Source organism: Rosa chinensis, chromosome 2, assembly GCF_002994745.2.
Source record: "Rosa chinensis cultivar Old Blush chromosome 2, RchiOBHm-V2, whole genome shotgun sequence".
NCBI lineage: Eukaryota > Viridiplantae > Streptophyta > Magnoliopsida > Rosales > Rosaceae > Rosa > Rosa chinensis.
In genome coordinates, this window is record NC_037089.1 from 70,546,372 (window position 1) to 70,568,101 (window position 21,730).

Consider the following 21,730-nt stretch of genomic DNA (forward strand, 5'->3'; position numbering starts at 1 on the left):
ATTGTTGGCCAGCCCTAAAACTCACAAATCATGCAAAAACCCTAAAGAAGAATTTTTCTCTCTCACCAACACAAGCTTCTCCAACCAATGAATTCGATCTTTGTCTTCATCTTGAAGAATAACCAGATTTGAAATTCAAACACTTTTTTTATTGTTCGTCTTCATCTTGAGAACAATGTCAAGTTTTGAAAAAAATTCAAATCCCAGAATTCATTAACTAGCGCGGACAGATAAAAAAAAAATTCAAACATTCCCAGCTATTGAAAGATTTGATCAATTAGTCTGCATAATTCTGAAAACGATAAGGATGTTATCAATTCTGATCAGCCTATATAATCATGCTCGATCTAATAACATACACTTTCTTCAAAGCCCAGAAAGCATCAAGCTAGTGAATTTGAAAGAGGAAAAGATAAAATACAATAGCATGTTTCAATTGTAAAAGATATGGTGGTGGTCATTGGTGATGAACAAGAACAAGCAGAAGAAGCATCTCCATAAGCACTCTTGCCAAAAAAAAAATAGTAACAATAATAATAGATTCTTTTTGGATTCCAAGATCAAACTGTCTATGACCAACCTCCGTCTGTCGCACGTTAATTACCCAAATACCCCACTGTCATCCAAAAGTGTGGACAGCCTTCCGCCAGCAATGCACATAACACAGTATTCTAATCATCTACTGATCTACCTTAAAAAGATTTCCACCATATAAGTCAATTTACACGATGCCCCGCTGTCATCCAAAAGTGTGGACAACCTTCCGCCAGCACATAAACCTGAGGTGACTGTATTCTAAATATCTACCTTAAAAAGATTTCCACCATATAAGTCAATTTACACGTATACATTCAAGTAAATTTTTTTTTATGACAAAATAAACTGACCACAAGAAAGAAAAACTACAAGAGGCACATCTTTCCATATAAGTCAATTTACACGTATATGCTCATATATAGAACACAAAACTTTGTCTTGCATGCATGACTATTTTGTTTATTCCCCAAAAAGAAAATGATTTGTGGCCTCTTTTTTATGACAAAATAAACTTACGACAAGAAAGAAAAACTACGAGAGGCACATCTTTCCATATAAGTCAATTTACACGTATATGTTCATATACAGAACACAAAACTTTGTCTTGCATGCATGGCTATTTTGTTTATTCCCTAGAAAGAAAATGATTTGTGGCCTCAATTTTAGATGTCATGACATGTCATCTAAACACATCACCTATTTGTCGAATCATTTCATGTAATTCTAGAGAAAATGACAATCTTATCATTCCAAAATTTAATGACTCTAAATTATTTTGGCTTTCTTCTAAAAAAAAAAAAAATTGGCTGTTTTTTTTTTCTTTTCATTACACTCATGCTTAGATTTAAACAACAAATTTTTTTCTTCAATCAAGAGTAGAAAAAAATATCATGTAATTCAGTCAATAGATTTGCATGTACATTCGATTAATAGATTTGCATAACACGTGTATATGAATTCATCCTTTATTGGGTTCTTGCAAATTTTGAAAATATAATGTGAAAAATACATATTCATATGATTATATATATTCTTTTATTCATTGTTTTCTCTTTATTTTTATTTTTTTGAACCAAACATTAATTTCAATCATACTCAAGCCAGAATGGCACGGATATATACATACCTTCCCTTGCCATACCAAGGACAAGTTTAGGACGTGGTATGCTAACACCACCCATTAGACAACGAGTGTTCACTTATTCAGCGAGCCTATGAACTATGAACAGTCATAGTAAATAGGCACATAAAAAACAAAAGTGCATAGGTCCCTAAAAATACAAGGAATTTGTTGTAATTAGACGAACTAAAAACATAGGGATGGGTTTAGAGCAAAACCCTAGCCCATCAAATTTATGTCCCAAGGAGCTCCAATAGCAGGCCTACTGAAGCCCAACAGGCCAAGATTGTCCCAGACCCCACTTCCATCTCCAAACCCGTGCATCAAGCATAGTAATCCTCAGCCACCACCATGCCCACACCCGCTCCGGCAGGATTTCCGCTGTCACGATGCAAACACCGCCACAGAACCCACGACCCATCTCTCCACAATTCTACGCCACCGCCGAAGTTGAAACCGCCACGACCCAGCGCTCCTCAACATCTGCAACGCCGTCGATCTGCAAACCGAGACCCACCATAACTACACCGCACGCATCCCAAAGAAATTCCTTCGATCTTGAGCCAAAACCACCTGCAAAGACCTTCGAGCAAACCCACACCAGAGCCTTCGGGATGTTAGCCATTAAGTCCCATCCGGCAGTAGATCATGCGTCATTGGTGAGGCCAAAAGGCCAGCCCGAATGCCATAGCCGCCGCCGGACGAGAGCAATCTCTTAGTTGAGCCGCCCCCGACCTTTTTCTCTCTCTCTCAGAGCTCTTTAAATGCTTTGAGTATATTGTTTTTTTCTTCTATTGTTTTCTCTGTATGTAGCTAGGGTTTAACGTTATATCTGAATTTATTATTTTTTGTTTGTTTTTTCCTTATATTTAGATTGTAGATGTTAACTATAGGCTGCTAACGTAAAAAAAAGTTCTTACCTCTTAATTTAGACATAAGTATTTTCCGAATTCGATTTATTAATGCTATTTTTTTTTTTGGATGAAATTAATCAATATTTGGAAAGAAAAGTTATCGTCTATTTCTTGACACATAATTCAATATATTAATGCCATTTGGAAAGAAAAATTAAAGGAAAGAATTTAATTAAACGAAGAAAAATATTGGTCAAAGAATTTATAAACATATCTCTTAAATTAATAAATAATTAATAGCTGATATGTTTTTGGTCACGTAATTAAATTCATTAATGTAATTGATTCATTCCCTAACATCTAAAAAGAAATGTAAAATTGGTGTCGCAACAGTATGATGTGGAAAGATATATTATGTGGAAATGAAAAAAAAAATTGTATTTACTAACACGGCATGACACCTAGGATTTGAGGCCCTATATCATTTGCCTCCCCAAAATTAAGTTGTGAAACTTCTGAAACACGTTTTCTAAAATCCATCCGATCCTTTAAATACAGCACTTGCTTAGACAATAATGCAAACGGCAAACCAGAATTTGAGTCAAACACTTCCCTCCAGCTATATATAGCTAGGTTTCCTTCCGTAAATGGCTTCAGGTAGATCTCATTCCAGTCTCCGACACGACATTGATGCTACTCACGAACATGAATATGGTTACCATCCCAGTAATCCTACACAAGTTCATGAGATTGAAACAGTTGCCAGAGGAGATTCCTTCCAAAATCAAAACCGGAACCATGTAGTTCCGGTCACTGAAGGTGATGAGGGTGCTTCGTTGACATGGAAAGATTTGTGGGTGACGATACAGGGAAGAACCTGCAGATCAATCCTCCAAGGGCTAACTGGTTATGCCACACCAGGACAGCTCTTGGCTATAATGGGTCCTTCTGGTTGTGGCAAGTCTACTCTTCTTGATGCTTTGGCAGGTAATTTAATTAATCATTCCCATGTATTTAATGATGTGTCACTCGATGTATTAATTAGTAGAAAACAGTAATTCAGAAGAGAACTTGCTCGTTCATGAGCAATAATTTCAACTAGTTAAAGACAAAAGCAGTTCATATATTACTAATTGGCTGTTTCGAACTTTCATTTTAATTTCTTGAAAGTGCATGATCGATTGGACGTCCGATTTGTTTTTGATATTTTCTATGACATAATTCTCTGATATTTGCACAATTTTCCTAGTATATAATTCGTTTTAGTGAAAACATAAGTGTAACATAACCACCTCATACCATAGTTGTAATCAGGACTTCTCATTTCCACAAGAGAGACTTGTGCCACTGTACATGTACCAAATAATTGTGGGCAAGTGTGACGGTTTTAATCTTGAAATCGCTAAAAGTTTTATTATATATATTGGATTTTTCAAAGCAATGATTTAATGATCGAGCTCAGTACTTTTATACAACCTTGGTTTTTGTAAGCTCCAGTTCTCTGGTATCAACGAAAATTTATGTTTAGATAAAAGCTCTAGCTAGTTATGTGTAACTTATGGTCTAATTAAGTTAAATATGTACATACTCATACTGCAGGGAGACTCAGTTCAAACACAAGGCAAACAGGGGAGATCCTAATCAATGGACATAAACAAGCACTAGCATATGGAACTTCTGTACGTACAAAATAAAACTGACCCTTACTTTATTTATCTATGTTTTTACATATATATTATTACTGCTAATAATGAAGAAATAAAATAAACAGGCATATGTGACACAAGATGATGCTATAATCACAACATTAACAGTTGAAGAAGCCGTATACTACTCAGCTCAGCTGCAATTACCAGACTCTATGTCTAAGTCGGAGAAGAAAGAGAGAGCACTAGCGACAATAAGAGAGATGGGTTTGCAAGACGCCGTGAACACGAGGATTGGAGGTTGGGGAGACAAAGGTCTCAGTGGTGGCCAAAAGAGAAGAGTCACCATTTGCATTGAGCTTCTTACACGACCAAAGCTTCTCTTTTTGGATGAACCCACAAGCGGGCTTGATAGCGCGGCGTCTTACTATGTGATGAGCAGAATTGCAAATCTTGGTCATATATCTTCTCCAAGGACTATAATTGCTTCCATCCATCAGCCAAGCTCAGAAGTCTTTCAACTCTTTGACAATCTTTGTCTGCTGTCTTCGGGTAAAACTGTATATTTTGGTCCCGCTTCTGCAGCGAATGAGGTGAGTTTGTCATTCTTTCAGAATTGATGGTATAGAGTTTGAGTAATTAGTAACCAATCAACTACTAATGCAAGCTACTTTCAATTGAATACAGTTTTTTGCTTCAAGTGGTTTCCCATGTCCAACTCTCCAAAATCCATCAGATCACTTCCTCAAGACCATAAACAAAGATTTTGATCAGGTAAACCATCTTCTTGGAAAGTCCTAGATCCTCGCTACATACAACATATACAAAGTAACCCTTCAATCACAGAATTATTTCAATAATTACTTAGAATAAACTATTATTTATGGGTTCATCTCAAAAAAAAAAAAAAACTATTATTTATGGGTCGGCTACTACCGCAATATCAATTGTGTTGAAAATATGAATTTCACATGGAAAAATGGGGACATTGTCTATGAATTTATAAGGATATAGGTCAGCTCTATTCATTGCCAATTGATTTTGGATGTGAAACCCAAATTATGGTATCAGAGCAGATTATCTCACGTGTGCATGCATCACGGCCACACAGGCTCCACATCACCCAATATTGTCCACGTGTATGACTTGAAAATTCGTCACACGTGTGGAAGCATGTTCTTGCCTATGAGTTTATAAGGATTTTGGTCAACTTCATCCATTGTCAATAGATTTTAGATGTGAAGCTCATATTACTTTATCAAATTACTCTATAATTCTTATTAATTCTAACCAAAAGTTCCATATTTGCCTTTAAAAATATCAAATAATAATTAATTGATCGATCTTCCTCTCAATATCATAGTGCTGTTGACAGAAGGGTTTTAGTACGTATTATACTCTAATTAATTTTACATACAGGACATTGAGCAAGGGAAAGCTGGAATCACAACCACAGAGGAAGCCATTGGTACTCTAATAAACTCTTACAAATCATCTGAAAGTTATCACCAACTTCAAAGACATATAGCTGAACTACATAAGAAGGTATAAGATGAGTATGAAATACAATCAACATTACCAAGCTAGTAAAATCCTCTATTGCAGCTAACATAATTATTTGATTTACATGAAATGTATAAAGGATTGCGAACCATTAGAAAGGAGAAGCCATGCGGGCTTTCTTACACAATGTTCCGTGCTTACAAGAAGATCCTCCGTGAACATGTACAGAGATCGAGGTTACTACTGGTTGCGCCTTATTATCTACATCGGTATAGCTCTAGGCTTAGGCATTGTCTTCCATGATCCTGGACATACTTATGGATCGATCCGGGTAAGAGATTGATCAATAAATATATACAGATATATATAGTGATTTTCGCACTCCATATTCAAACATATTTGGACACTAGTCTTTTCAACTACTTAAAGGCGAAGTACAAGTGGGAAATTGGAGTGCCAGAACCACCTTGCTAATTGCTTCATTTCACATGGCAAGTTGTTTACAATTTCCTTTTTTTTTTTTTTTTTTTTTCAGGCAAGAGGCTCTATGCTTATGTTTGTAGCTTCATTTCTAACTTTCATGGCCATTGGTGGGTTTCCTTCCTTTGTTGAAGACATGAAGGTAGTCAGATTCTCTTTTCAACCAATTCGAGTGTGATGGTGCAGTACGTGGTGTTTTTTTTTTGTTTTTTGTTTTATTAATGTTGTTCTTGATAATAACTTCAAAAATAAGTTTGATCTCTTGTATATGTCAGGTATTTCAACGAGAGAGATTAAACGGGCATTATGGTGTTAGTGCATTTGTTTTTGGCAACACCTTTTCCTCGGTGCCTTTCTTGATGTTAATTTCACTGATTCCTGGAGCAACAGCATATTACGTTACTGGGCTTCGCAGTGGATTTGAACACTTCCTCTACTTTGCTTGTGCACTATTTGCTTGCATGATGCTGGTTGAGAGCCTAATGATGATAGTTGCGAGCATCGTGCCGACTTTCCTCATGGGCATAATAGCTGGTGCTGGAATCCAAGGTGTAATGATGTTATGCGGTGGATTCTTCCAGCTACCAAATGATCTTCCAGATGTTGTGTTCAAGTACCCATTATATTACATTTCTTTCCACAAGTATGCATTCCAGGGAATGTATAAGAATGAATTTGCAGGAACAAGATATCCGAACGACAATCAGCTCGGAATGAGTTCCTCTGAATGGCTCAGTGGTGAACGCATTTTGAAAGATATATGGCAGCTGGAAACCGGTTACTCCAAATGGGTAGATCTGGCTATCTTGCTAGGAATGGTAGTTCTGTATCGAGTTTTGTTCTTCGTTTTCATCAAGACCGCTGAGAAAATGAAGACTATTACCTCATTTGTTCTGTCCGTGGCTCCCAAGCGAAGCACGCAAGTACTGGTGAATCCCCCCTCTACTCCATTGCATGGTGACAGCGCTTATAACAATGCACGAGAACAGAACTGAAATTAATTGGATCTTCTTTAAATTATCTCTCTTTAGAACCATGCAGTAATAATCTAGTTTGGAGCCAGATGAAGTTCTTACCTTTTTTATTTTTTATTTTATTTTTTTTATCAGATAAACAACTCACACCACAAGGAAAATTCAATCAGACAACCGCTTTTCACTGTCATCTGATATAGGTCTTTGCTGTTGTCTATCTAAATGTTGTCTGATGCTTAATTCAGACAACAGCTCGGAACTGTCGTTTGATAAAATTTGTAACAAGAGCAACAACTATGTTGTTTATTGTTTGAATACCAAGAAGAACAACAACACTTGATACGTTAACTCACTACACCAAAAAGAGTCTTTTACAGCCCACATAGTGTGCCGTAAATGTAATTTTACAGCACACAAAAGTGTAATGTAAAAGCCCGCGCCGTAAAAGACCCCTTTGTATGGCACACATTTGTATGCCATAATTGAGCCAAAAAGTGTGCCGTAAAAGACATCGTAGCACGCCGTAATAATCAAGGATGCATGCCGTAAAAGTGTAATGAATTTACGGCGCACATTCAATGCACGGTGCAAATGTTGTTCTGAAAAACAAAAAAAATATATCATATATATTCAAAAATCTAGATAAATTGATTCATAAGCAAATCCAATATCCTACAGCAATAGAATTGTAGTCATCGTACACCTCATGAGACCAAGGGACCAAATTTGGAACAGATTTAAATTAAGTTACCTAACTACAACAAAGGGAATTAATCTAGCTCTTCTTCTTCAAACGTAACTTCCTTTGCATCTGTTTCTTCTGATTTCGAATACCATGTCCTTTGGCTTCTCTAATCTCTACTGAGTTTTTGTTCTTGTCGCCCAGCTGATAACATTGAGCTTTCCTATAACATTTCAACACAAAATCAACAGCATCTGTCCATAACAAGCAATATAAATTGTGTAAATTCTATCCCATGAGTGGTAAGACAGAAAAAGTTAAGCATGACATTAGCAGTTCCATGACAATAAATTTTATCCCACAAGTGCTAACTTTCATCCCACCTATTTGGTTAGAGCACATATAAAAGCATTTTACTAGTTCTATGACGTATATAAAGTAAGCTATCAGGTGGCTAATCTTGGCAAAGTCACTACTTCTAAGTCACCAAAGCATAAACATCCCCAATTATCCTCTTTTCTAGTACCTCTTTTCCTCTTTTCTAGTAGTAAGTTTTGTATCTCAGGAAAGCAAACAATCCAGTAAATGCAGTTTGGGGGACATCAATGCAAAGAAACTGCAAGCCATGCTAAACGAAATTGTATGTCAAACTTTACATGTTATATCAGTCTAGGTCAAACAAGCACATGTGTTTCCATTTGAAACTTCATTTTCACTGATCCAACGACAAAATAAAAATATATATCAATCAACAGAGCACCAATTTAAAATTTGATCAGTATCTTTTTTCAATTCTGAGTCATGTAGGCTTATGCATGAATGGAAAAATGAAACATATAGTTATCAAAGGAAAACACTATAATAGTTGAGAAACTGAATTAGAAGCAAACTTGGAGAAAGAGGGACAACCATACATACATTGTTAAAGAATAAATATTATAGATGATCACCGAAACCAAAAACTACTCTACAACATACCTCTAAATTTCGCAAAAATTGCCCAGCAAACTTTTATTTCTATCAACTAAAGTTGGGGTCCTCTTCCTTCGGTAATACCAAGCTAAGGAAAAAATAGGCCACAGGTTCAGAAACATCCATTTATTTCCTGTAGAAATACTTTATCATCTACTTCATCCAACAAAAGGGCACTGATCTATCTATTTGATGTGGAAAGAATATTTTAAGCATGGTTAAAATACAACCCCGTAAGAACAGACATACAACTAGATGTAAAGGGCATAAACAGAATATTAGGCTTTGAAATCAAACGAGCTTCTACAAAAGCCTATGAATATTACCTCATCATTCATCACCCAGCTACCTCCAACGATTTCTAGCTGACCATTCTTTACCAGATTGGTAAACACAAGGCCGGTCCTGAGGGTTGCCCAGTGAGGCGGCTGCCTCAGGCCACCGGCCGCCAGAGGCCTCCGGTTGATATAATTGTCTGAATTACTATATATATATATATATTATTTGTGAAACACAACCCTGTATGCCAAAGTGGCATAGCGGAAAAGCTACCTTAACATGCAAATGTTGAGACTTCATAGGTTCGAATCCCTAGCTGTTTATTTTTCTTTATATCTTTCTTTTACTTCTTCTATTTTTTTCCCCTCTCCTGTTTTTTACTATCTTTAATTCTTTTGTCAAGATAACAAGTCTTATATCTATAAAGATATATATAAGAATAATAAAGCATTAAAAACTATGCCCAAAAAGATTTTAAAAAAATTATTTGATTGCTAAAATGTGAAATTCAAGTGAGGCCACAATTTTTTTTTTTTGCCTCAGGCCTCTATAATCTCAGGACCGGCCTTGGGTAAACAATTCTCTTTTGTCATCAGAGGATCGAGTCTCTCCACCACCTGTCCAGACCTGTCCAGATAAGACATCTCTGATTCTCTTCCCATATAAACTGGGCTTAATATCCTACACATTCAAATAATCAAACCCACTCTACTCAATCTCATACAAAGGCAGAAAAATTCAAAACAAAAAACCTCAGCAAATGAAAAACCAAAAACAAGAACCACACATCTCTTAACACAAACACAAAATTGCTCTAAGCCTAGCTCTAACATGCTATCCATTCATTCCTTCAAGACTCCATTCTCAAATTCGAAAGTTCAAGAATCGACGAAACCAATCACATTTCAAATACATTATACCACAAAGCTTATCAGTCTTGAACAGCAAACAGTTGAAGCAATTAGTCCATTTCGAAGCTCACAGAGTCCATTAATCATCAAATCAAAACCTAACAAATTGAATATCAAAATTCACCAAAATTGAAGCTTAGCTAAGCTCAGCTCACCTTGGAAAGTGTGTCAACAATGGTGTCAGAGTATATGCCTGGACTGCCTCTCATATTACTTGTCCACCTCGAATCGTTATGCGAGTGCGGCACCAAAATCACCTTCAACTTCTCAGAGTGTCGCCTTTGTAATTGACTCTCCAGCTTTGCTTCCACGGCCCACTGTCGATGTCGAAGAACTCGATCTTGTCATAAAGCTCCTTGGTGGTGATGTCCACGGCGGTGCCCGAAACGGCATCGTTGTTGGTCTCGCCTGGTCTTATTCGGGGCTTTTGGCCATGCGGGTAAGGATGAAGATGAGAGAGATGGGTAGCTGTAAGAGGAGATGGAGAGGTTATGAAAATTGAATGAACTCTTTTTCAATTAAAAAGAAAAAGAAAATATGGGAAGTTTAAGTTTTGGCCCAAAAAATGCGCGGGCTACGCAATTATGGCTCAACTCCATTTACGGCGCTCATTCAAAGCATGCCATAAATAGGTCTGTGTTATTTTACATTTACGGCGTGCTACCAACGCATGTCATAAATAGATCAGTCTCATTTACGGCGCGCATCAAAAGAACGCCGTAAATAACTCTATGTAATACTACATTTACGGTACACATTTGTTGCACGCCGTAAATAACTATACATAATACTACATTTACGGCACACATTTGTTGCGCGCTGTAAATGGACAATATTTTCGGCTCACATGTATGCACGCAGTAAATTTTGCGAGGTAAAAGACTCTTGTTCTTGTAGTGACTCTTGTACAAAGAAATTTCAGTTGGCAGATCCTTGAAGAATGTAACCTGTGAAGGAGAGTTAGAGAACATGATTTTGTAAATAAATTGTTGTCTGAAGGTGCTGGAGAGATTTTCAAAATATAATTTTTATTAAAGAAATGAAAAGGTGTCATTTATGTTTGCACCTTTTGGATTTGTTTGAGTCAAGTAATATGACCAAAATTCAAATGATACAAATGAAAAGGTACATTACCATGCCAATTGAAGGGGTACATATACTTCTATATAAAGGGTTCATTCTCTACAAAATGAGACAATCCCAAGGCAATCCTAGAGAATCTTGAAAAGATTTATGCCTCCAATATTCACCATTTTGTTGTTTTTTTTTTTTTTTCACAGATAAAACTCCTAGAAACTAATACTACACAATTAGTTTCTAGTAACCATGAGCCATCTTGTAAACCTTCTTTTGAGTGTTTAGGTTGATCTTCGTAAGTGCAAAACGCCGATCAACAACAGCATTGTGCTCGGCTTCATTATGTCCTAAAGGCATATTTTGATTATCCCCTTTGCAAACTTGATAGTGGGGCAAATAATGACTTAAGGAAAGCGTTGCTACAACGTGCCTCAGAAGCATAAACTCTCTCATGATCCATACCAACAAATTTGTTCTAACAATCTTAAGATATTATTTTAGCCAATGAAAATTTACATTCCAGAGAGTTTATGCCCAAGTTTGAAAACTGGTGGAGGCTATGTATTTCAAGAAAGAAGATAAGAAAGTATGCAAGCAATTGTTGATATGAACATGACGTAAGACTCTTTCATTCATTGTTAAATTTCTAAAGGCTTCAGGTACACCAATTATTATTAATGTTTCATGTTTTGTGATGTTTTATAAGAAACATGAATTTGATCTGCAATGTGTTTTAATTACTATGTTGAACATATATGCATATAAATAAGAAAGTTGAACCATGATAAAAATCTGGTAATCTTGTTTGATATGGGGTTATAGCACCAAACTGGCCATAGACTTTTAGGTTGAGATTGTTGCCATATAAGTTAATATGCATCTGTTCAAGTCGTTTTGCATTTGTTTGGTGAAGTCTCAACTTACATACTCCAATCGTTAATGATATCTTTATGAAGATCTGCATCTAAACCAATTCAAATTATTTACTTTCATGAATTTGGTCAAAAAAGAAAAGTTATTGCTGCATATTAGACGAAATGAGCATGAATATTATATTTGATCTCCTAGGAATGCATGAGACTTTTGATGTTTCTGTGTGAGAATACGGGAACTAAGTCTGAAGCATGATGGAGAGAGAGAGTGACACAAGCATGTATAGTGGTTCACCTTGCCCTTACGGTAAGGCTACGTCCACTTAGAGATTTCACATTGAGTGAGGCCAAGTAGCCTTTGTAGTATACAAGTGTAGTCTAAGAAGGGGAGGACTTCCCTTTATAGCTAAAAGAAGTCTCCTTCTAGTTTACATTTCCGATGCGTGACATAATACACATATTTACTTCTCTTGAAGCCTTTTAAAGAGCATGGGAGGGTGGGCTCCCTACAAGATACTGGCCGACCTCCACCATAGCGAGGTAGCTCCGGTGTCGGTCTACCGGATGCATGTCGTAGGCTGGACTAACCATGTCGCGGGGCCTACCTAAGAGGTCGTTGCTTATGTTTGGCGTTATGTCATATAAGTGGTATCAACAAGTCCCCCAAGTCCTCGAGTAAGGGGCGCTTCTTGGTTGGGGAGTTTAAATATGATGCCGCCAAGTATGAGTGACGACCTCGTTGAACTACATACCCATACTAGTCCCCCAACTCCATAAGCAAGAAGGGACTCTTCAGGTAGGCTGGTGCCACAGGGGCCTCATCATCGAGCTAGTACCTGCAAATAAGATAAGAGTGTACAAAGAGCATATTGATTGAGCTAGGGCAATCTAAGTGACATTTGAGTCCAATGAATCAAGGTGCATAAATGGTTATATGAGATGCATGTTACAAATTGTGTGTATGCCCGTATTATGTAGTGTTGAAATGTGACGTACAAGTATGAAATGTATGTGGTTATGATAGTATAACGAAGTGCATATGATGCATAGATGTGTGATAAACATGATGACACATACGTAATGATATGTATATGTTGTATGCATATGATGCACATATGTTAGGATCGGGAGTGTTGTTACTCGCCGAATCCCCCAAGTCATGCAAGTAAAATGAAAATGTGGACTTGGGTTAGTCTGGTAGGTTACCGGTGAGGCTGAGCATAGAGCTCCGGTACCGGAGTAACTATTGAGCATACTAGCGAGACTATGGCGTGGCCATGATAGTCCCCCAAGTACAGGTTAGAGAAAGGAACTTCGACTTACTTAACCCGAATGTATAACCCATGACTCGTTTGTTTGGTTGATATGTTACAGGAATGTAAGAGTTGAGTTCCCTCAAGTCGAGCAAGTGATAGATTATGTGAGCTTTGTCCTATGGTCTTATTAATGGGATGTAAAAAGAATTTAATTGTTGCCATCAACAATAGGTGAAAAATTCAATATTTCCATTAATAGACCATAACACGAAACTTACACACATCGCTAAGGCACAAACGTGATGTTTAATGATACCCGGAAAGCATGAGCGTGAAGCTTAATGATAACCTTGGCCGGGTACTACCTCCACTTGTGATAAGTGGTATGAATAAGTCCCTCAAGTGTAGAGAATGCTCAGGAGGTGAGATGACTCAAAAGCAAGGGATTGGACATTGGCTTATGTAAGGGAGCTACCCTTTAGTTATCCCATTGGGATACCTCGCTCGGGTAGAGGATTGAGGAGGGCTTGAGCCGCCTTAACCTGATAGAATTTGAATGAGGGCTTGTACCTCGTGACCCGGTGGGGTCATGTGAGGACATGAGCCTCCTTAACCCAATAGGGTTGAATAAGGGCCTGTAGACCTCCTTTACCCGGTAGCCTGGGTCAAGGTAGAATGAGGGCTTGTCCCTCTTGACCGGTGGGGTCATGTGAAAGCATGAGCCTCCTTAACCCAATGAGGTTGAATGAGGGCTTGTAGGCCTCTTTTAACTGGTGGTGTGGCCCCGGGTAGAATGAGGGCTTGTGCCTAGCTCTTGTATCCGGTGGCGTAGAATGACGGCTTGGGCCTCTTAACCCCGTTGGGGTACCTCGCATGGTTGGAGGGTTTTATGCAAGGATTTGACCTTGGCTTACCCCTTGAAGGTTTTAATTGGTTTACAATTAAATTAGAGCATGGCATGAACATGTAGGCATAACGGATATGCACTCAAATTATCATGTTTTGTAGGAATGCTTAGATTATACTATTATAGTAATCAATAAAGCAGGTAAATTATGTCATTAGCTCTAATTGAAAGAGTATGAACGATGACTTATCTGGAGCCGATCGGAAGTAAGCCGGAGGATACAAATTGTAAATGTTGCAAAAACCAAATCATGTTAGAGTTGTCCAAGCATGACGCTCCTTGTGGCTAGAGAGTGCCAGTAGTTTGTTCGGCTTTGTTTGTAGAAGTGGCCCGTTGGGTAAGTGTACCTCCTTAAAAATAAATAAGTGATTAGTAACTTATTTCATTTGATGTAATTGAGTAGCCATATATGAATGGTTTTCATTTGATGTAATTGAGTAGCCATACGTAAATGGTTTATTGCATGCACAATTTAAATGGAAAAATATAGCAGAATGATTATGAGAATATATAAGGCAAATTGGTGACTTTGGCTCGGTGACATGCGGAGTCCAAGTGTGTGATTAATAATCACTACTACAAAAATTGAATCAGACGACACCTCTCAGATGACACATTGTAGTTTTCCGTCGTCTGATTGATTTTTATTTTTTTAGACGTCATTTTTATAAAATCCGTCGTCTGATATAGAATTATGAATTAGTTCAGAGGACGTTTAAGGACAAAACCGTTGTATGACCCTACAAAAATTGAGCGGCAAGTTTCCCACCATGTATGTGGTGCCAAACCTGATCTCAAACCCCAAATTTTCCTTGAATGTGTATTAATCATATGACGAGAAACAATAAAACTGTGGTCTGATTAATATGTTTGACAGAAAGGAGGGAGATCTCCCACCAAAATTTTTCTCCAACTCCCCAAAGAGGGAAGCCAAATTAATAGGAGACAAACTTGAAATTTAAATGGCTACATTCAGACCGCATTCTTATACAAATCTGTTGTGTGAGCCCTTGTCCAAATTGATAGGGTCGGGCTTGAAACCCTAATGCTTGCGCAAAAAAATAACAAAACATACCCAAAACCAAAACCCTCTCTCGACAGAGCCTCACTCTCGACTTTCCTTACTCTCGACAGATCCAAACCTATAACAAAACACTCTCTCGACTCACCGTCAACCCCAAAACTCTCTCTTCTTGACAAACCCGACCTCTCTCTCTCTCTACTCGACAAATCCTTTTTCGTCAAACCCTCTCTCTTCTTCTTCTACAAACGCCAACCAAAAGCTCTCTCTCTTTCTCTTCTCGCCAAACCCCGACTAAAACCTACTGGGTTATTCAATTTGGGAAATAGTGAAGGCCTTCATCGACGACCACTTTAAGTTCACCGTCATCCTCTAAACCCAGGCCATCACCGTCGACTCCAACAACTCCGAGCTCTACTCCGACCGCGCTCAGGCTAACATCAAATCCAACAATCTCACCGATAACAACCTCCTCTCTCTTGCAATTTCCAACACATGTTCTTCATCGTCATCTTCTTGTTTTGTTTATGAAATTGAAGGAATTGAATTGCGTTTTTGTGTGTGAACTGATTGGTTTGGGGTTTTCTGGTTCAGAGGCGGATTGGATGTTGTGTGTGTAATGATTGAAGCTGCTTTTTTATGTTGTGTGTTTTACTGGGTCTGATTGTTTTTTTAGATTTGTGTCTTGCAGGGAAAGTTGGTTTAGGGATTTGGAAGGTTCTACATTTGGTAAGTGAGTTTCAGATTTGGGGTAGCTGGGGCTCATTTGTGTCTTGCAATTTGTGAAGCTTGTAAGATCTTGTGGGTTTTGGAATTTCTGGGTGGATTTCCTTTTTGGGTTCAGTGGGTGTGATGTGGTTGCTTGGTTGGTTGTTTCTGGGTTAGGATAATTGGCATAAATGGTGGTTGGTTTTGATAGTGTTGAGGGATTTTTACTTGGAATGTATGGTATGGTATGGTAGTTAATTTGCTCAAATAGATCAAATGTGGATTATGTTTTGGCATATGGTTCTTGTTTTTCAAGGTGTTGATGGTTGGAAGTTTGAAACTTTAGGCATGTTAAGATCAAAAGAAAAATGCTTTGAGGATCTCTCTCTCTCTTATTGGGTGTGTACTTTGATTTATGCAGTTCTTAGAAATGCATGCCTCATTAGTTTGTAATTAGAACAGAATTGACTAAGCTAAAATGATAAAGCCTTTTCTTTTAGATTGTCTGAACTCTGAAGTTAATACCTCATCAGTTGTCTGGTGTTATCATAAGCATCCAGAGATTGCTCTTACAGTAATTGGTTCTGGAAAATTTTCAAAAATACCATTTTATGATATTCTTCTTGTTTCTTGGAATCCATTGCATTAATATAGTTTTATCTTGTGTTTCAATTTAAATTGTGATCGTATGGAACTCTGCAGAAAACGGGCTTCAGGATTGTGTGTTATCGGCCTTCCTGCAATGGGCAATTCACCGGCTAAATGGATCAAGACTGTCATATTTGGGAAGAAGTCATCCAAACCTAATATATCAAAAGGAAGAGAGGTAACAATGTACAACTTCAAAACAAATGCATACACCTTACTATAAATAGTTTTCTTAAGTTTTCACTTTAAAAGAAACGCTTCCACTTTATTTTTCATTTTTATTCTTAAAACTGGAGTTATACCTTCAATCTGAGAAGTTTACGTACTTTCTATATCTGTATAGAAGCAGTAACATACGCAAATTCTATTCTTATGTCTAACTAGTCTTATGTCTATGGTTTCAAAGATTTGTAAATAAGAAAGAGGTGGTGGTTGCTGCCAGGGCAGCTACAACTGAATTTGTTGCAGATCCGCCTGTGGCTTATCATGAAAGCACAAACACTACAGATAAGAACAAAGGGTTAGAATTGAAGACAAGGAAGCTCCAAGTGCATTTGGTGATAGAAGGCCAAGAAGCCAAAGTACATATTCACAAGGCTCACAAGGCTCTACACTACAAAAATGCAGCGTATGATCCTGAAAAAATCATGCAAGAGCAAGCTGCAACAAAGGCACAGGCTACCTTTAGAGGTTCTCTGGTAAATCTCCTAAAGTAGTATTAAATCAGATGCTAAATCATTTCAGTCTATTGTATGTTTTTGTCTAATGCCAACATTTTTACATTTGTTGAATAATCATTGATATTGGTATACTATGTGAAGGCTCGCTGTGCCTTTTGGGCCCTCAAAGGCATAATAAGGCTACAGGCCATCTTACACTGATAAAGGTTGGCCTAGACATAAGGTTGTGAATCACTGATAGAGGTAGCGTCGCCATCAGTTGAAATCCCACCTGCTACTTATACATGTGGGAGTGGATTTTGTTTTGCGTTTTCTTGATTGTTTAAGGGTTTTTCAATTTTGACAGGATGGTAGGCATGGAAAGGCTTGGGGAGTCGTTCATAAGGAAGGTGGGTTTTACATTTCATGGAATTGGCCTTTTTCTGTGCTCGGTTTTAGTTCTATTTGCATCAGTAGTAGTTAGCTTTGTTGCATTATTTGATAGGATTGGTTTCGATACTTATTTCGTATAAGAGTTTCTAGTGTGAAGAAGTGACTCAAGGGAATTATAATTGTCTACCAGTTGGTTGGTTTTGCCAGTTGAAGTACCGGGGTCTACTCAATTAAGCTTACTACTCTGATCAATGTTTGTTTTCTGATGGGTTGTGCATTTCATTTTGATCCTCTATGTACCATTTGTCTTCTGGTGACTGAATTTTGATAATTCCATGTGGGATATCTCTTAATAATTATCTTCTTTACGTTCATTTGGAACATGTCCTGAATGGTTGGGAATTGGTGCGTCTAGGTTTTGGTCCAAAGAATTGTTTTTAAGTTACTGTTTTTTGCCCCAGACTGAAGTTCTTAGGAAAAATCCTAAGATTTATTTTGATTTTAAGTTGATGGTGCATATTGATGGTTCATTGTCTTCTAGCTTTGGACCTTTGTTATTGTGAGGTTTAGTTGGGTGGTTCTGTTTTGTTGTTCTAGTGTTGTTAGATTCATCAAGTGCTCTTGCCATGACAATTACTACTCATGAAGATTAGTGTGCTATGTATTCTGTGAGCCAAGTAGGATAAGCAACATATCCAATACTCTGCAGTCTTGTTAAAAATAAATAATGCCTTAATGGCTCTACATTACAGACACAATTAATACTTATCATGGCAAGGTTGAAAGCCCTTTGTATATGAAATAGAAGCTGTATCTCTCCATGTGTATGATAGTTTGTTGTTTCCTTTCCTAAATGATGCATTTCCTTTCCTAAATGATGAGAACATGTATAAATTCAGTATTTCATTGACCACATATGTGAATAAGTATGTTGTTTTCTTTTTTCTAATCTCAGGTACATGATCCTAGCATTGACTGATGAGAAATGGTATAATTGAATTGCAGTGTTTCTGTTTTGGCATGTGTACCCCTCAGTGAACTATTGATCCATATGTAGCTGCAACTACAGAAAGAGAGCAAAAAGCTCCTACAGAAGCTTCTAAAGCTAGACTCCAATGAGGCCATGAGAGCAGCAAAGTTAGACTCGTTAAGTAAATTTTTGGATGTATATTGCTAGGAGAGTAGTATTAGATGTACTCCTTTTGTAGATGAAAGATTATCTTTGCACAATCAATTTTGGTGCATGATGTGGATTATAACAATTTCTTCTATATATTGATCAACTACTGTTAATTCGATCATTTTTTATTTCAGTTTCAGCATAGACAATGCATTGAATCATTCTATTAGGACAACAATAACCACAAAAAAACTGTCGTATGTGCACAATATTCACAATGACCCAAAAATAAAAACTGTCGTCTGAATTTAAGATAGATAATAGATACTTTGAAAAACTGTCGTCTGAATGAAAGTCACACAACGGGCATAAAACAAAGCGACTTCTGAATTGCAATCACACAACAGTTTCTAAAGTCGCCCGTCGTCTGAAGAATAGGCACGCAACAGCTAATGCTGTCGACAAGCTGCCGGCATGCTGCTGCCATGCTGCCGAGCCCTTCACACGACGGTTCTCTACAATCGACCTTCATCAGACGGCGCCTCGATATACGACGGTTTGCCTCCATATCAGACGACGGTTTTTAGCCGTCGTCTGATTCAATTTTTGTAGTAGTGAATCAAAAAGAGAAATGAAGTAAAATCATATATGTCAACGCACATGTAGGCATTAGAGCCTATACCCATCTATTGAATATAAGGGATATATATTGTGGCTACCCCCACCATGAAGATTTGTTCATTCTTGATGAAAAAACCAAGATATATGTTTGATTGCGACTACTTACGCATGGCAGCATGCAGCCAAGAATTAATATATTTAAGACACTTGTGAGAGTGTATGATATCACATGATAAGGTTGACGCATTAATCATGGTGCAAGAATAAATAGTATAGGCTTGAATGCATGTGTGCATGGCACTTAGTGGGGGTGCATGAGAGGTGTACGTGTCTATTACTTATCATGCTGTAACCATCAAATGAATATAATCAAAAGCTTGTGTCAGTATGTGCGAACATTGTTGCAAGCATGTAAGATGAAAATTGATTATTCATCACAGCATGAACAGCTAGCACAGAATGTGTGTATAATTTATTTGGGCAAATCTGTGGAGATGCTAAACCCCATATATATGTACATATATAATTTGTAAATTAGAATTATAAACCACCTTGCTATATAATATGATATACATGTGACGTGGGGTGAAGACAGATCTCATATAGCAACAGACAGAAGCATGCATATCCAAGCATGACTGTATAAGTCTCGGTGGGTATATATAAGCGATATTTATGTTCAGTACGTAAGATAGAGAGAAGTAAGAAAACACATATCTTTTGAAGTGTTGTATTGAGACCTCCAGGAAGAGAGCCCAAACTGCATCTCTAACGAAAGCTGTTGGAGAGCCTCGATTCGATTCTTCGCTGAAGCAAGACCTGAGAGAGTACTGGTGTAGCTTGCTGGGTGTACTGAGCAATTTCTTCTTCTCCTTCTTTTTTTGTTTTTGTTTTTTTTTTTTTGAATTCCGAAGTGTCTCTACTGCTTGAGAGATCGAGCATGGGTTGGTGAAGGAGGCCAGCGGGTGCCGGAACTTATCTCTGGGTTCAGTAGCTGGTACCAATGATAGCTGACATGGCAGGGGCACCGGTAGGCTCTTGTTACCGGGAGGAGCTAGCAAGATGAGGCACAAGGGGACCTTTCGAGATAAGTTTCCCGGAGATGAAGTTGTGATGGCAAATGAAAGTATACCAAACCAGTCCCGGACAGATTGGGTGTCCAGAGTACTCTATTTTTTTTTTAAGGTAAGTGTCGGTAAGTAGTTTCGACACTCGGTGAGTCACCGAGATGTCGACCTGAGATGAGTACCGGCCGGAATGAACCTCCACTGACTCGACTCAGGATTTAAACTGTAAATTGGTAGACTGAGGTCAGTGGTACCGAGCGGGAGTCCAAATCAAATTTCCATTTTTTTTTTGTTGCTCGAACTGTCGAACAGAGTTGGCTTCCAGAAACGACGTTCCCAAGACTCCAGCTTATACATGATGCAGCTGCGTCAGCGAGAGGGTGAGAGGTTGATAACTTGATATATAGCTGATGATCTCGAACAAGCTATAGAGACCTGTCTGAGCAAAGGTTCCGGAAAGTCTTTCCGGATTTGAACCAGATGACAGCTGCACCGTCGGCAGGTGAGACCTAGCGAGTCTGCAGGTGGGATCCGGGAACTGCTGGTGAAGGGAACTCGGATTGTTTGGATTGGGGGGAGTTGAGCTTCCGGGTGAATCAACTTCTCTGACCGGTATGCACGCGGATCCGGGCATTTGAAGCATTTTTGGAGTTTGAAGTGAAATTTCTTCATTCGGTGGAGCTCGAAAGTCATCGACTGATGAGAAACAGCTCTTGGGTGTTTAAAGCAATTCTGGGTGCCGCCAGTGTAGTTCCAGTCGAGATGGCTGGGTGATACCGGTGATGGTCACCGAGAGGTGAAGGCATTACCTGAGATGATCACCGTGAGAGGAAAATGATCTGGATTGGGTCATCGAGGTGATGAAGCTGCCAACAAGAGTCACTGTGAGAGAGACCTTTCCGGGAAGATGTGGCTGGGTGATGTTGTTGAAGAGACGAACTCAATGGGTCCAAGTAGAAGTTAGCATGAGACTAGCAATGTCCGGGTCTACATGCAAGTGGGGCTCGACTCCTGAGCCGGTAGTGGTAAATTTGCATGGCAGCGTGATGCATGCATGTGGTGAGCAAGAGTTGCAGTTGGTGTTTTGGTACCGGTGATTGAGTTTACCGAGATGGGTACTGGTCAATGAGTGGAGCTGTCGGGATATGATGTATAGAGTAGTATACATGTACTTTTGTGGGCTGATTGGTGGTACCCGTACATGACTCTTGCTCAAGATGTGGGGTGTCCTACTCGTACCCGCTGACTCGTAGTACCCGTTGACTCGTGGTACTCACTGGTTCGGATCCAAGGTCGGAGGTCTGTACCCATATTCATAGGGAACCTCCTTCTAGTGCCAATGTTTCTGTGTGAGAATACGGGAACTAAGTATGAAACATGATGAAGAGAGAGAGAGTGACACAAGCATGTATAGTGGTTCACC

General features: G+C 38.3%; 1 protein-coding gene across 1 annotated transcript; it reads left to right on the plus strand.

Moving 5' to 3' along the window:
* The first annotated feature begins 3,070 nt into the window (after window positions 1-3,070).
* LOC112189432 (ABC transporter G family member 1) lies at window positions 3,071-7,304 on the plus strand. The gene is made up of 8 exons (XM_024328769.2): window positions 3,071-3,498; window positions 4,111-4,190; window positions 4,283-4,750; window positions 4,845-4,931; window positions 5,577-5,702; window positions 5,800-5,991; window positions 6,196-6,282; window positions 6,416-7,304. The coding sequence occupies exons 1-8, from the start codon at window positions 3,159-3,161 to the stop codon at window positions 7,133-7,135; spliced, it is 2,100 nt and encodes a 699-aa protein (XP_024184537.1). The 5' UTR covers window positions 3,071-3,158; the 3' UTR covers window positions 7,136-7,304.
* Window positions 7,305-21,730: the final 14,426 nt, after the last annotated feature.